Source organism: Artemia franciscana, chromosome 16, assembly GCF_032884065.1.
Source record: "Artemia franciscana chromosome 16, ASM3288406v1, whole genome shotgun sequence".
NCBI classification, from domain to species: Eukaryota; Metazoa; Arthropoda; class Branchiopoda; order Anostraca; family Artemiidae; genus Artemia; species Artemia franciscana.
Genome location: NC_088878.1, coordinates 29,137,484 through 29,152,902, shown reverse-complemented (window position 1 = coordinate 29,152,902; position 15,419 = coordinate 29,137,484). Strand labels below are relative to the sequence as shown.

The 15,419-nt window shown below is 35.6% G+C and overlaps 1 protein-coding gene across 2 annotated transcripts in view; it reads left to right on the top strand.

The window, feature by feature from the left end:
- LOC136037316 (protein timeless-like) overlaps window positions 1-15,419 on the top strand; it is a 174,962-nt gene that overhangs the window by 83,242 nt on the left and 76,301 nt on the right. For both annotated transcript variants that reach the window (XM_065719986.1, XM_065719985.1), the window contains exons 11-13: window positions 4,482-4,573; window positions 9,288-9,429; window positions 12,589-12,715. In XM_065719986.1, coding sequence (XP_065576058.1) covers window positions 4,482-4,573; window positions 9,288-9,429; window positions 12,589-12,715 — 361 coding nt within the window. The remainder of the gene's footprint in view (window positions 1-4,481; window positions 4,574-9,287; window positions 9,430-12,588; window positions 12,716-15,419) is intronic.

Genomic DNA, 15,419 nt, shown 5'->3' with positions numbered 1-15,419 from the left:
GCTAGCCGGACGGCGCAAGTGACATCTTGGTTCAAAGGAAGTGGGCTGTCCAGACTGACTGAAATACAATTGATCTTAGTACACACCATGCAATATTAGATGAGATTCTTGCCAAAATAGCCTTTCCAGCCATTACAGCAAAATGCATTGATTCTGGAAGATAAACAACTGTGTCTGAATACATACTGTACGGAAATTTCTCTATAAAAGGTAAATTTCTCTGTAATTTTCTCTGTAATAAATATAAAAAATATAAATATAAAATTATATAAATAAAAAAATATAAATATAAAAATATAAATATAGTAAATTTCTCTATAATAGCAGCTGCTATAAAAGAGGCAGCTGCTGCGCCTAATCGGGAAGTTAGAATCTGTACGAACGTCCCGAATCGGTCTGAAAATCCTGCTCTTGGTGACGCATGTGCCCGTGTGCAATTCTGGAATGGGCTTTGAATTGAACGTTATCGTCCGAGATTAGGTATCATAAATCAAGTTCGTTTATTTGTTAAGCGCAAGTTTGCTAAAACCATGTCTAAACATAAATGTGAAGTGATCGAGTAGCGAAGTAAATTAGTTATTAATGATCGAAATGTAACGTGGAGATTTCTTAAGCATAAGAGAAATTGTGGTGTTTCGAAGGTGCGATCCCTGAGACTGAATGGATGTCCAGTTTTACCTTTGCGTTTTCCTCTCCTGATCAAGAGCTTGAAGAAAAGTTCAGCAAAGAACTAGATAATGGTCTAAAGTTACCTGACTCTGATGTTGGCTACTTAAAAACCATCAAAAATATTACTGTCGCCATCCGTAAGCTAAAAAAACAATCGCGTGCTCTTAACGGACTCTGTGGTTTGCACCTTACATATGGAAGTGATTATCTTTTGTTTCACCTTGAGATGTAGTTTCCAATTATTCTTGATTCTGGTCTTAAACCCGATATTTTTTTTTACTGTTATTGTTAATCCTGTGTCAAAAAAGGGGGAAAAACCAGCAGATTATATGTCTTACCATCCTATAACTGTTTCACCTGTTCTCTATAAACTAATGGAAATGCTCGTTACTGAAGATATTTCAAGTCATTGTCATACTCCAGTGAACCAATTTGGTTTTAAGAAAGGTATCGCCTGTTAGCACGTCCCTTGTATTTTAGCAAGTCCATTATATCATAGAAAACTGATGCGTTAAATGAGTGCATTTTCCTGGTAGGTCATGATATCCGTAGAACTCTAGAATACATGCTCAGCTATTACTTGCACACAAACGTGCCGTGGTCGGTTGTTTTATCTTTTCGTAATATGTTTAGAAAACTGTCTGTTCGAGTTTGCCTTCTAGAAGTGGACAAAGTATTCTGCGCCAATCAGTACCAGCGAGGAAAGGGTTCTATTTTGTCACCACTGTTGTATAATAAGAGCGTCCTTGAAAGCCTGAATTCAGAAAAATGAGTTTTATTTACTGGGGAATATATCTCTCACTGTTGAATTGTGCGTATGATATTTTAAACACGAGCCGTTGCCCTTCTAGAATTGAATATTTTTTTTTTTTTACTTAACACAGTGTATCAACAGATCGGTCTTGCAGTTCATAATAACAAAGGTGAAGTTATTGCGTTTTGCAGAAGAGGAGCATATTCACGAGACCGTGTTGTCAAGTTTGGTGATGATGAAGTTTTTTTTTCGATGCAATTGTTTAGTTCGGAATGCCTATTAGGTCGAGTATGATTTTTACATGATGGAGCGGGAGATATATATAAGCGTGAGATTCGAGCCTGTCTGTAAAATGCTTTGGTTTTTCCCCATTTTTTATCTATGTTTCCATTTTGGAATATTTGCCCCCACAGTGATTAATAATAGCTTCTTTTAGATTATTATAAATATGCAAAGTTTTTGCTTAATTTACGACCATGAAAAAAATACGTTGGTGTCGCGTCAGTTTGGCGTTGTCGGGCCCATTGCGGCTCTCATTAAATGTCAGACGAAATTCTTAAAGTCAGTCCAGTAGCATTGCCATTGTGATTTGTCCTTAAGTGTTCGTTTGAATTTATACAGTACCTAAGTTTTTGGTCACACATGTTATATTAATTTACTCCATTTCTGATCTTGTACTGTTTTGTGAGTGGGTAATGGAATTATCTACTACTACTAATAACAACTCACCGCGACACCAAGCCGCCTGAGGCCAACACAGCTACGCACGCTCCTCATCCATCCCTATCTTTTCAAAGCCTCCCTCTTTACACCCCCGCAGGAAGTTTTCATTTCCTTTAAATTTTTCTTTATGATATCCTCCCACCCCAACTTTGGACGGTCTCCTTTCCGTTTAGCCCTAGGCTGTTGGAGAAAGGGACAATCTTTGGTAATCTGTCATCCTTCATCTGCAGAACGTGCCCTAGCCATCTTAACCTTTCCCTCATTATAGTCAGAGAAAGGGGGATTATACCACACTTTTCTTACAGCTTACTGTTTCAAGCACGGTCAGTCAGCTGGGTACCTAGAACAATTCGTAGGCAATTTTTTTGGAAAATATCTAGCAGATCTACATCTGCTTTTGGAGCATCCATCCTTCAGAGCAATATTTGATCATTGTTATCACGGTAGCTTCCAATTTTCTAATCTTGGTTGGCAGACTTATCTCCCTTTTCTTCCTAGCCTTTTCTAGCAGTGAAAAAACACCCTGAGCCTTGGCTATTCTACTTTTAACGTCTTCACTGCTCTCACCTTCTTTAGTAATAGTAGTAGCAGGGTAAATGATGCTGTCCACCTGATCAATCTTTTCGTTGCCCTGCGTCACCTTTTCATCTTCACTTATTTCTAGCCTTAGTGACTTAGTCTTCTTAACATTAATTTTCAAACCTATTCTAGCACCCTAAACTTGCAAAACCTCTAAAGGTTCATTCATTTTGCTCAAACTTTTATCTCGGATGCTTAAATCATCAGTATAATCTAAGTCCAGGACAGTTTTTCCTCCCCATTGGATCCCGAGGTCTGCCATTGCATTTCCCGTGCTTCTTGAGACAAAACCCATTAAAACAATCCATATAAAGGGGGGTAGGATACAACCCTGCTCAACTCCTGATTTACTAAGAAACCAGCTGCAAACCTAATTTCCTACCTTAACCACGGCAGTGTTATTCTCATACATAGCAATTATCACTTTAATATATTTGTCTGGTAGTCGGCACAAGGATAACCTTTGCTAAACCTCTTCTATCAACAAAATCGGGTGCTTGCTCATAATCTATAAAACTGAGGACCATAGGTGTTTGATAGCCCAGGCACTTCTGAATTATTAACCTTTAGAGTGAAAATATGGCCAACACATACTGTACCTTTTTTTAAAAAAATCTGCGAAATGACTGAAATGTCGGAGTTTTTGTGACTTCGAGATGCCGGAATAGGTTTACATTGATAGCAGATAGGTTAAGTTTAATTATTTTTTAAGGTTTTATTCTTATTTTAGAAAATAGAACTCAATTTCTGACCGAATGAGCCTCCTCTGAAGTTTCTAAAATCACGCGGCAGAGGTGGGGACGAGGAAGGGGCAGTCCCCTCCTATACAGAATGAGTTTTGCTTGTTTTGGAATAAAATGTTACTCTTTACTCACATAATAACAGCGTAGACCAAAAATATTTCCAGAAATCAAGAGAGATTACTACCCCAACTTACTACCCCAAACTGTTACTGTGCTATTGCCTATTCCTGAGCTGTTCCTGAGCATGTTCTGTTTGTTATAATTTCTAATGTTGCTTCTTACCTTTTGTTAAAAATAATTGTTTTTATTTAGTTTCTGAATGTTTTCAGATAATTTTTTTTATTTAGTTACTGAATGCTTTTCAAATCATACCAGGGGATCCCCCATTGTCCCCCAATGTAAATTTAGTTTATATTGATTCAAACCAGATAGGTTTGAAAATTAATAACAAGAAGAGCAAATATAAATTATTCGGTGAATGAAGGATTATGCTCTCTCTTCAACTCACCGCTCTTTATACTAATCTTGTATAGGGTTTTAAAATAGATAATAAATTGAGCGACTGTTCTCTTTGAGGACGTTAAGTTTAACTTAGTAGAACGATCGGGGGCTGAGGAGGGGCCCTGATTGTTCCTCTTTACTTAGATTTTACAATTTTTTTTTATTTAATATCTGCTCGTTTAAATAGATTAGGTAAGGAGGGCTATTGCCCCCTCAAACCAGACTCTTTAAATGAAATGGTAAAAATTGCAAAATTCCAGATTTTTGTAGATAGGAGATTGAAACTTCTGCAGTAGGGTTCTTTGAATGCTAAATTTGATGATTTAATTTTCTAAAAGATTATCTAACCTGCTATGGGTGTTTTTTTTTTTTTACTTTTTTTAAAGTGGAACAATTTTTTTTAGGCTCGTAACTTTTGTTCAAAATGTGTCAAAAATCACCACAATGTATATTATTATTAGAACTTAGGTATTTTATTTACTGACGTTAATTTCAGAACAATTTATTTTCAGAATGAGATTAAAGCTGCGACTGCAGCAGAAACCGTCTGCACCTGAGATTTCAAGCCTATTAAAAGAATTTACTGTAGATTTTCTTCTCAAAGGCAAGTATTGAAAAAAATTTCTATAGCTTTCTGTAGTTTCACTGTAGATATCAAACCTATTAAAAGAATATACTGTAGTTTTTCTTCTCAAAGCCAAGTATGCTGTGAAATTGTATTTAAAGGACAAAACATGTTCAGCATCTGTCTACCATGGTCTGATTGTGACATTTACAGTGATTTAAAACTATGTGTAAGACTTATTTGAAGAGAGTTCTAAATACAAAGCGATTCTACAGCTATTTTAGTAAATATTTTACAATATTTTATATTGTATTTCATATTTATATTTATAAAATATTGTTATATTTATAAAGTATATTTTATATTTATATTATATTTTATATTTTAGTAAATATTTAATTGTTGTAAATATTTTGCAGCTATTATAGTTAATATTTACCTGACTAAAAATCTGAATCTATGAAAAGAAATCGTAATAACATAACGTAGAAATGGCGGAAATTATCAGTATAAAAAAGTATAAAAAAAAGTATTGTTAAAACACTGTTTGTACCCAAAATAGTCTGATGTTGAATATGTTGTTAAAAGTATTTTTATCTACTATTTTATTACTGCTAACGCTGTTTAGTATTGTTGATTAGTCAAACGCAGTATTGTTATGATAATTGTACTCGTTAAAATATTATTAGTGACCAAAATTGGTAAATGGACTGATTATTGTTAACAGCAATGTGAACTACTTTTAAACTTGTAGTAATATTACTTAATAATAATAATTAGGTGAATGTATTATTGTTATAATAATGGTATGTTTTGTTGTATTATAATGATGGCACTGCTGTTAACTATGGTCAGTGCTCAAAATAGGCTAATCAAAGAAGTATTGTTAACATAATTATTAACTATGATTAAATTACTGTTAATATTAATTTTATTAAGTAGGCATTTTTAAAAATATACACATTGTAGGAGATGTCGTTAATGGTATTTCCGTAAATATTATGTTTTCTGAGGGTTTAAAATATGCAGAGGTGCGGTTATCAAATCGATTTTCTTTTGTTTATAGGATGATTAGAGCTTGAAATATTTTGAATTATTAACCATTATTAAATTACAGTTAATATTGTTTAATTTTAAATAAGTAAGCGTTTTTAAAATATACATATTGTTAGAGATGTCGTTAATGGTAATTCCGTAAACATTGCATTTTCCAGGGGTTTAAAATATGCAGAGGTGCAGTTGTCAAATTGATTTTTTTTTTTTTTTTTTTTTTTTTATAGGGTGATTAAAGCTTGAAATATTTTGAATTATGAAGCAAAAAGTTCTAGAAACTTGGTTCAATTTAAATAATTTATTAGAGAAATATTGTGCTAATATTATAAAGTTTCAGATAAATCGGATTTCTTCGAAGTTTATTTGTTTGTTTTTTTGGTGCATTATAGTTAAGTTTATAATTTTTACTATGGGTGTGGTAGGTATCAGATGCATTATACTTAGGTTTATAATTCGGTGTGTTGGCCTCAGGTGGCTCGGTGCTGTGGTGAATTGTTAATAGTAGTATAATTCCGTGTATTTATAATTAGGCTTTGAGTCTGGACGTAAGAGAATAGGAGACATATAAAAGATAGATTCCCAATGATATGAAATTGGAATCATTATCGCCACACTGAGCGCAACGTTTTGTGACTTCCTTTTGAAAACGGGAAATTTCAGAGAAAATTAGATAAATCATATGATTAATATGCATTTTTATGGTACTTGGTATTAACCAAGTGAAATATAGCAATTGCAAATTCTGTCGGTCTGTCTGTCTGTTGGTCCTGGTTTTGCTATTTTAGGCACTTCCAGGTATGCTAAGACGATGAAATTTGGCAGGAGTATCAAGGATCAGACCAGATTAAATTAGAAATAGTCGTCTTCCCGATTTGACCATCTGGGGGGGGGGGGGAGTGGGGGCCCGGTTAATTCGGGAAAAATGGAAAAAATGAAGTATTTCTAACTTACGAACGGTTGATCAGATCTTAATAAAATTTCATGTTTGGAAGAATATCTTGTCTCAGAGCTCTTATTTTAAATACGACCGGATCTGGTCACATTGGGGGTGAGTTAGGAGGGGGAAGCCTAAAATCTTGGAAAACACTTAGAGTGGAGGGATCAGGATTGAACTTGGTGGTAAAAATAGGCACAAGTCCTAGATACATGATTGACATAACCGGAACGGATCCGCTCTCTTTGGGGTAGTTGGGAGGGGGGGGGGTTAATTCTGAAAAATTAGAAAAAATGAGGTATTTTAATTTACGAAGGGGTGACCGGATCTTAATGAAATTTGATACTTAAAAGCATATCGTGTCTCAAAGCTCTTATTTTAAATCCCGACCAGATCTGGTGACATTGGAGGGGACGTTTGGGGGGGACCTAAAATCTTGGAAAACGCTTAGAGTGGAGTGATCGGGATGAAACTTGGTGGGAAAAATAAGCAGAAGTCTTAGATACGTGATTGACATAATTTGAACGGATCCTCTCTATTTGGGGGAGTTGGGGGGGGGGGGTTAATTCTGAAATATTAGAAAAAATAACGTATTTTTAACATACGAAGGAGTGATCAGACCTTCATGAAACTTCATATTTAGAAGGATCCCATGACTCACATCTCATACTTTAAATCTAAACCGGATGCAGCGTCATTGGGGGTGGGGGGACTGGAAATCTTAGAAAATACTTAAAGTTGAGAGATCAGGATGCAACTGGATGGGAAGAATAAAAAAAAAGTCTAAGATACATGACTGACATAACCGAACCGGATTCGCTCTCTTTGGTGGAGAGGGGGGGGGGGGGTAATTCAGAAAAATGAGGAATTTTTAACTTACAAACGGGTGATCAGATCTTGATGAAATTTGATATTTAGAAGGATCTTGTGCTTTAAAGCTCTTATTTTAAATTCTGACCAGATCCTGTGACATTGGGGGGAGTTGGAGGGGGAAACAGGAATTCATGGAAAACGTGAAAATTGGGGTATTTTTATCTTCTGAATAGGTGATCGGATCTGAATGAAACTTGATATATAGAAGGGTCCTATGTCTCAGATGCTTCATTTTCGGCTCGAATTGAATCCGGGGACATAGGGGGTTGGAGGAGGGAAACATAAATCTTGGAAAACGCTTAGAGTGGAGAGATCGGGGTGAAACTTGATGGGAAGAATCAGCACAAGTTTAAGATACGTGATTGACATAATTGGAAAAATTTGAAAAGTTGAGGTATTTTTAACTTAAGAATGGGTGACCGGATCTTAATGAAATTTGGTATTTAGAAGGAATTCATGTCTCAGCTCTTATTTCAAATCCGACCAGATCTGTTGAAATTGGAGGTGGGGGGGGCTGGAGGGGGAAATTGGAAATCTTGGAAAACGCTTAGAGTAGAGGAATCGGGATGAAGCTTGGTGGATAGAATAAGCAAATGTCGTAGATACGTGATTGATGTAACCGTACTGGATTCGCTCTCTTTGGGGGAGTTGGGGGGAGGGGTTCAGTGCTTTGGCGAGTTTGGTGCTTCTGGACGAGCTAGGACGATGAAAATTGGTAGGCGTGTCAAGGGAGAGGACAAATTAGAAAAATGAGGTATTTGTAACTTACGAGTGGGTGATTGGATCTTAATGAATTTTGATATTTAGAAGGACATCGTGACTCAGAGCTCTTATTGTAAATCCCGACCGGCATTAAGCCTCTGATTTTCCTTTTAAATCAGTCTATTGATTCTTAGAATATTTTTAGAGCTCATACCTTATGAGCTCTTGGCTCTTGGCTCTTAGCTCTTCTAGCCTCGTCACAGGTGCCATATGAGCTCTTAGCTCTTCTAGCCTCGTCACAGGTGCCATATGAGCTCTTAGCTCTTGTTATTGGGTTAAAACTGTGATTTTTCTGTAGGTGATTATTAATGTGATTTTTTGTTTTTCAAAGATCAGTTTTAATTCAAAATTCAGACTGCGTAAAGTAGGTCTTGGTTACCTTGAAGAAAACCTCGGCATGTTATTAGGCTACTTGGCTTTAAGCTGGTAGGTTTACTAGTGACAAAGATCTCCTTTTTTATTCCTCTCCTGCATTTTGAAGCACCTGAAAGACAAGTATGCAATAGTTTAGGGTAGATTAAAAATGTAAGAATTGCCAACTGTTTGATGGTGTTGATGATTGTTCGTTTGGGCGCTAGTGCCAGTTTCCACTTTTATAAGTTTGCCATGCTCGGATATAGACCGTGGTAAGGAACTATCTCTCCTTTTGTTTTTATAAGTTAAATTAATTAATTGCTTTCCACCAAATGGACAAGTTCTCCTTTTTTTATGAATTATATATTAAGGTGTAGGATTGTTATATTAACTTATGTCTCTACAGCAAAATAATATTGCAAATTAGGAAATGGGTAACAATAAAAGCTGTGTTTTATTTATTTATATATATGTACTAGTCATTGAGGGAAAAAGGCTGTATTTCTCAATTTTCTTGTTTTACTTAGAATGGGGACTTCGTTAGGTATATACTCGCATATAGTTGAGTCAACCGGGTATTTAGTATTGGGCGTCCTAAATGTCTGTCAACGGAGTTTTTCCCCTTAAAGAAGGAAGGGATTCTTTGTGAACGTACAAAGCTAAGAGCTAGCCAAGTAATTTGGCATAATATAGATTGGTTTGTTCGATTGTGCCTCTGAACGGCTTATATGACATTGTTGATAGTTATTCCACTGCCTTTACTCTTTTTTTTTATAGGATATGGGAGTTTGGTTGGTAATCTGCATGATCAGATTACACGGCAGATTGGTGCTCCGATTGACAAATCTCACATTCTCTGGCTAATCACTTATTTTCTGCGTTTTGCAACGCAACTTAAACTGGAGTTGACATTTGTCTGGTAAGTTCTTTGTTTACTTGTTGTAATTGTGAATCTAAGTTTTAAGGAGATAGATAAGAGGAAGGTTTGGTAAACCCTTGTTTTGCTTAAGCATAAGTAGCAAATTTCCCGGTTAATAATAAGTAATAAAAATAAGTTAATAATAATTAATAATAAAAAGTAATAAAAAAATAAGTTAATAATATGTAATAATAAGAAGGAATGTATTGGTAAACCCTTGTTTTGCTTATACATAAATATCAAATTTCACAGTTATAACCTTTTTTTTTTAAGATAAAGCAATGCCTGACCATATTAGTGCTTCGGTGCTTACTGTATAGTTCTCTCTAGTTCTTACTTCCCCTGTGGAGATTTTATGTTCACCTTCTGAGTACTCATTGAAGGATCCTGTGAAGGCACACAGTATCATGTGTGCCCTAACCTGTTGAAGGTGAAGGTATGTTCAAGGTGAATGTGCCTTCACATTTATGTTCACTTGTGAAGGTGAAGGTTACGGCTCACATCGATTTTTAGCAGTTGATGAGTTTGTTTATGGTTTGTCAGCAGTTGAGTTTTTACCAGTTGAGCAGTTGTCATGTTAATAATCGAGTTTAAAAATTTGTAACAGTCTAACTTTATTGTTAAATTTTTAACAATCGGTTAGCGTATTAGAAGCAATGATAGTACCAGGTGTTCATCATGCTTACGAAACGTTTGCGTTTTGAAAAGTTGAGAAAAGTATTCTTGGTATTTTTTTGAGAAATTTATCCAAGAATATTTCGAGTGACTGTATTTCAAACGATGAGTTGCATGATATTTTTTTTTAAATTAGTGTCTTCTGATGTCTGATTTTTTTAGTGTCTTCTGATTTTTTTAGTGTCTTCTGATGTGTATGATGAGTGTTTTGATGTGACTGTGTTTTTTCCAATGTGTTTTGATTTTTGATTTCTCTGTCTTCGTGTCTCTGTTTTTCTGTCTTTGATTTCTTGATTTCATTGTCTGATCGATGTCCCATTGACACATAAATTGTGATAATGGGAGATTATGAAGTAATAGATTGACAAAGAAGCACTGACAAATAGACATTGATAAGGCAGATAATGACTGTTAGGCTAAGCTGGTTACGCCATGTTTTATAAATAAAGCAGTTATTACTATGAAAGCTGTTACTTTATCCTTGAGCATTGTTATTTTAATGAGAGTTTTCAAGAAATTTTAAATGACATATGAGGTAGCAAAGAATTAACCTGAATATATGGGGGGGGGGAGTGAACCCTCTGTAGCTATGTTGGACTTGAGCAGCTTTTGGCTTGGTTGTATGTCAAGGAAGTTTGAATAGCATATGACGCAGAAAAGAGCTAAACTGAATATATTTGGGAGAGGGAACCCTTCGCAGCTATGTGGGACTCGAGTGACTTCGTACTGGGAAGGATGTCAAGGAAGTTTGGATAACGTAAGAGGCAGTAGAGAGTTAAACTGAATATACTGGGGTAGAGTGAATTCTTAATAGCTATATTTGACTCGGGCAGCTTTGTTCTGGGATGGATGTCAATAGAATTTCAATAACATGGGGGGGGGAGAGTAATGAGTTGAACTGAATGTTTTGGGGTGGAGTAAACCCTTCGCAGCAATGTTGGACTCAAGCAGCTTTGTGTTGGGATGAATGTCAAGAAAGTTTAAATAACATAGGAAGCAGCAGTGAGTTAAACGGAATATATTGGGGCTGGATTTAACCCTTCGCAGCTCTATTTGACTCTAGCAGCTTTGTTCTGGGATTGATGTCAATAAAATTCTAGTAACATGGAGGTAGCAATGAGTTGAATTGAGTATTTTTTGGTGGAGTAAATCCTTCGTAGCTATGTTTGACTCGAGCAGCTTTGTGCTGGGATGAATGTCAAGGAAGTTTGAATCTCGTGAGAGGGAGGGAAAATTAAAGCATGGAATATGTCGGAGGAGAGTGACCTCTGATCAGCTATGTTGGACTCGAGTAGCTTTGAGCTACGAAGAGTTTTTGTCAACTGAAGCATCAGTAATAAGTAACAGTCTAAAAAAAATTAAAAGATAAATTGGATATTTTTGTGTCAGAAAACTGCCACAGTTAACTTCAAAGCATTGATAACACTACAAGTGACAATTTTCTATGTTTTTATACTCGTTGGTAACCTGGAAGGCTGAAATTTGACTCAGAAATTGAAATCTCTAATTCAAGGTTGAAAGGTCAACCTGAATTGATGTAAAAATAGATAGATAGATAGATTTATCTTTATCTAGAACTAATCTTGGAACCATGAAAAAAGGTCTTGATAATCTAGGTATCTACTCGAAAATATCTGCAAAGATCCCGAAAGTTTTCGCTGTAAAAGAAATTTAAGAAAAAACAATATTTTTAGGCCTTAAAATCAAGTTTAACCTTTTTGCCTGAAAAAAAAAGTCCGGCTGATGAAACCACTAGCTTTAATTCCAATGAAAATGCTATTAAATATATCAAAAAGAGCAACTCACATTTACACTTTTCACAATCTTCAGTCGATGGACGATTGAATGTATACACGGAGGAGGGGGGGGGGGGTCAGACCTGCATCCCCGGATTTTTATTCTGTAGACTTTATCATACATTACTTTCTTTACAATTTGTCTGTTTCACCTGTTTTTGTTTTATTTATTAATTTGTACCTTATCCTCTAATCCGCAGAATGAATCTCCGTTACATAAATAATAACTAACGTTCATGCATGGTATTACTTATGGTTAACAATTCTGGCATCAATTGTCGCTACATGAGAAGTCGTTTTTGTCGTTTTCCTGATTCAGTGAGAATAAGGTTCAGCACAAAACGCAACTAGTTTTCCTGATTCATTACAAAACATGTACAGCCTTGTTCTTTCTGAAAAACTCATTTCAAACTAGAAACCAGAATTTCATAGGTAATTATTATGATTCTAGTCTAGGTGGTCAAGACTTTCTTAGCTGTCTACACGTTCTCAGAAACCGGAAATAAAACTTTTTAAACGAAAATTCACCGTATAAACTATTAACAGCGTATTTTCAGTTAAAAAGTAAATATCGTGTTTACGAGTTTCTAATATCACCATTGTCTATGTTTCTTTCCTTTCCTTTCCTTTATTTTCTTTCCTTGTTTTTCTTTATTACTTATCTGATTTAGTTATGCTTTGTTTTCAGGCAAGTTTTGTCACCGGCGATGTTGTCCTACCTCATTGCTGAAAGCGTGAACTTGAACGAAGAGCTTGAACTGGCAGTCCACCTCCCAAATCGGAATATAAAACCCCACTTGAGACGACTTCATCTCGTAAGTATTTCTGTTGTTGACTTAAAACAAACTATTAACCTTGTGTTTTTTACTTGTTTTTGAAGAAGAGAAAATATGATTTTAATCCCTTTTCTAGGAAAAAGATCAATAAAGATGTATTTTCACCCTAGTATTTAGCGTATGCATCATAGACGTAGCTATATCTTTTCTCTTTTAAGAGAGGGGCAATCATTAAGCGGTGGGGGGGGGGGGGTAAAAACTGTCCTGTGTAGTCAACACGTTCACCTGTTTATGAAAAGCGTTTCCTGTGTGGGCAGTACGTTTGGTAACTTCACGCTCAAGGATACTGTCAAAACTGTTTGACTTCCTCCATCTCAATAATTCCAACCTTGAGTGCCGGTACTATTATTTTGTTGATGATGTTCTAATGATTTTGTTTTCTTTTGCATATGAATCGGTATGCCAGCCTTTTTAGTGTGTTAAAGGGGATTTAAGATCATTTTACAGCTGGTCATGTCAAAGACAAAGGGCACACTAATGAAGTTTCTCAGCACAACATTAACAAGGGATCGTAAATGTACCAAGCGTTTGAAAACCTAACAAGAGGCTAGTTTAAAATAAAAAAAGTATACTCTCTTACTAGTTGCTAAGTAAAGGACTACCTATTCAATGTATATACAGCATAAAGAATATGCATTCTGTGTCGGCAAAGTTTTTGCACAACAGGGAACTCCTGAAACTGTCAAATTTCTCAAATGATTCTTCCGTTGAGATTATTTTTAATGTACTCCTAGCAGGTATAGTGTAATATTTCTCGGACTATCCTTTGCTGAGCTTTAAAAAGAAATTCTTCTTCGTTTAATCGAAAAAGTAAAACGTACACCATCTAATTATGTAAGTTTCCTCCAAGTGGGACATTTCTATCTCCTGCACAAAACTAGGGAACTTGAATTGTTGTTTTTAAGATTCCCAGAAAGTTAGGCACCGGCTCTTAGTGTTGTCTCGTTTATTCGGATCCCTTATTCAAGCTCTACAAGTCATTGTCTATTTATTCTTTTTTATGTCTTTTTTTTTCAAAAATGCTCTTTGAAAGGCTATGCAAATATAGCTGATACTTACTACAGTCAATGGCCGAAGATTGTTCTTTTTGGCCAACCGTCTAGGACTAAACGGAAAGCTGGTCGTCTTCATTCTTGGTGGTAGAACGTCGTAAAGAAAGATTTAAAGGAAATGGGAATTTCCTGGGAGGGTGTAAAAAGGAAGACTTTGAATAGATTGGGATGGAGGAGGAGCGTGCGTAGCTGTATTGGCCTCAGGTGGCTTGGTGCGTTGGTGAATCGTTGGTAGTAGTAGTAGTAATGATTGGACCAGAATAAAGATCTTGAACCACTGTAGACCACGAAGAATGCTGTTATCTTCACATATATTTTTTCTTCCGGTCGCATTGGTAATCCAGAAGCTGCCTACTGAGATATAATGCTGTAACTCAAATTTTCTCAGAGGTGTGTTGGTAGGACTGGAGGTACAGACAAAGAAACAAAACACTGCAGACTTTGTATCACAGAGGATCAGAGTCGATACATTCTAAGACCACACTGGCTATACATGACTAATGAATCCAAGAGAAGAAAGAATATAATGAATGAAAATAAAATAAAATAGGTGAGAAAACGAGGATTTTGTCAGACACTAGTAAAATATGAAGACGAAAACAAGTAAATATTTCGACAATAACCTCCGCCAAGCCACCCTCAGTGCTAATAAAAAAAAAGTTTGTATTTTGCTACTTGCTGACAAAATCTTGGTTTCTCACCTATTTGATTTTAGTTTTCATTCATTATATCCTTTCCTTTCTTGCTTCTATAGATTAGAGTTGCCGAGTTCTGCGCATGAGATAGGCTGTACAACTGGTTTTATTTATGGAGGGCCACTGAATGGCTCATAAGTTGTGATTACCTTACCAATAGTCTTCATTCAGTCTTTGGCCAGTTAAAATCTTAAATTGAAAGTACATTTAACTGATTACCTGTTTACTTGTGATAAATTATATTTCATGAAAATAGCGACGAAGACCACACTGCCTTTCCAAAACAAACAAATACAAAGTAGAAACAATAAGGCAAATCTTTTCAAGACAGTGGAAATCAGATCTGTGAATATTTCGGCCCTATGTCCAAAGCAGCTAAAACAAAATGGTAAAATCATCCGACAATTATACAATAAATTTTTTCCCCGTGGTAGTTTCTGTCCTAAACTCTACGGTTTACCAAAAATACATAAACAGGGTATTCCCTTAAGACCTATCGTAGCGTGTACTAAAGCCCCCGCTGCCAATATTGGGAAATGGCTTTGCACAGCTTTCAAACCTTTATTGTATTCTCAAAATTCCTATGTTCGTAATTCCGCAGATTTGGTTGAAAAAATTAGTAACACAAGTATTTCAGAAAACACAATAATCAGTAGTATTGACATTGTTTCCATGTATACAAATATAGATGTGACTATTTCTGAGGAATTATTAAAAAAAAGAAGAAGAAAATTACCACTTAATCGAGGCTTCAGCGACGGGAATTGATTTTGAAGTTTTAATGACTGGTTAAAATTTGTAATAAGTTTTCTATGTATTTTCATTTTCGCGATTCTTTTTATCAGCAAAAAAATGGGTTACCCATGGGGGCACCTTTATCCGGGCTACTGGCAAATATTTATGTCGAGAACCTTGAAAATTGGGCGTTAAATTCTT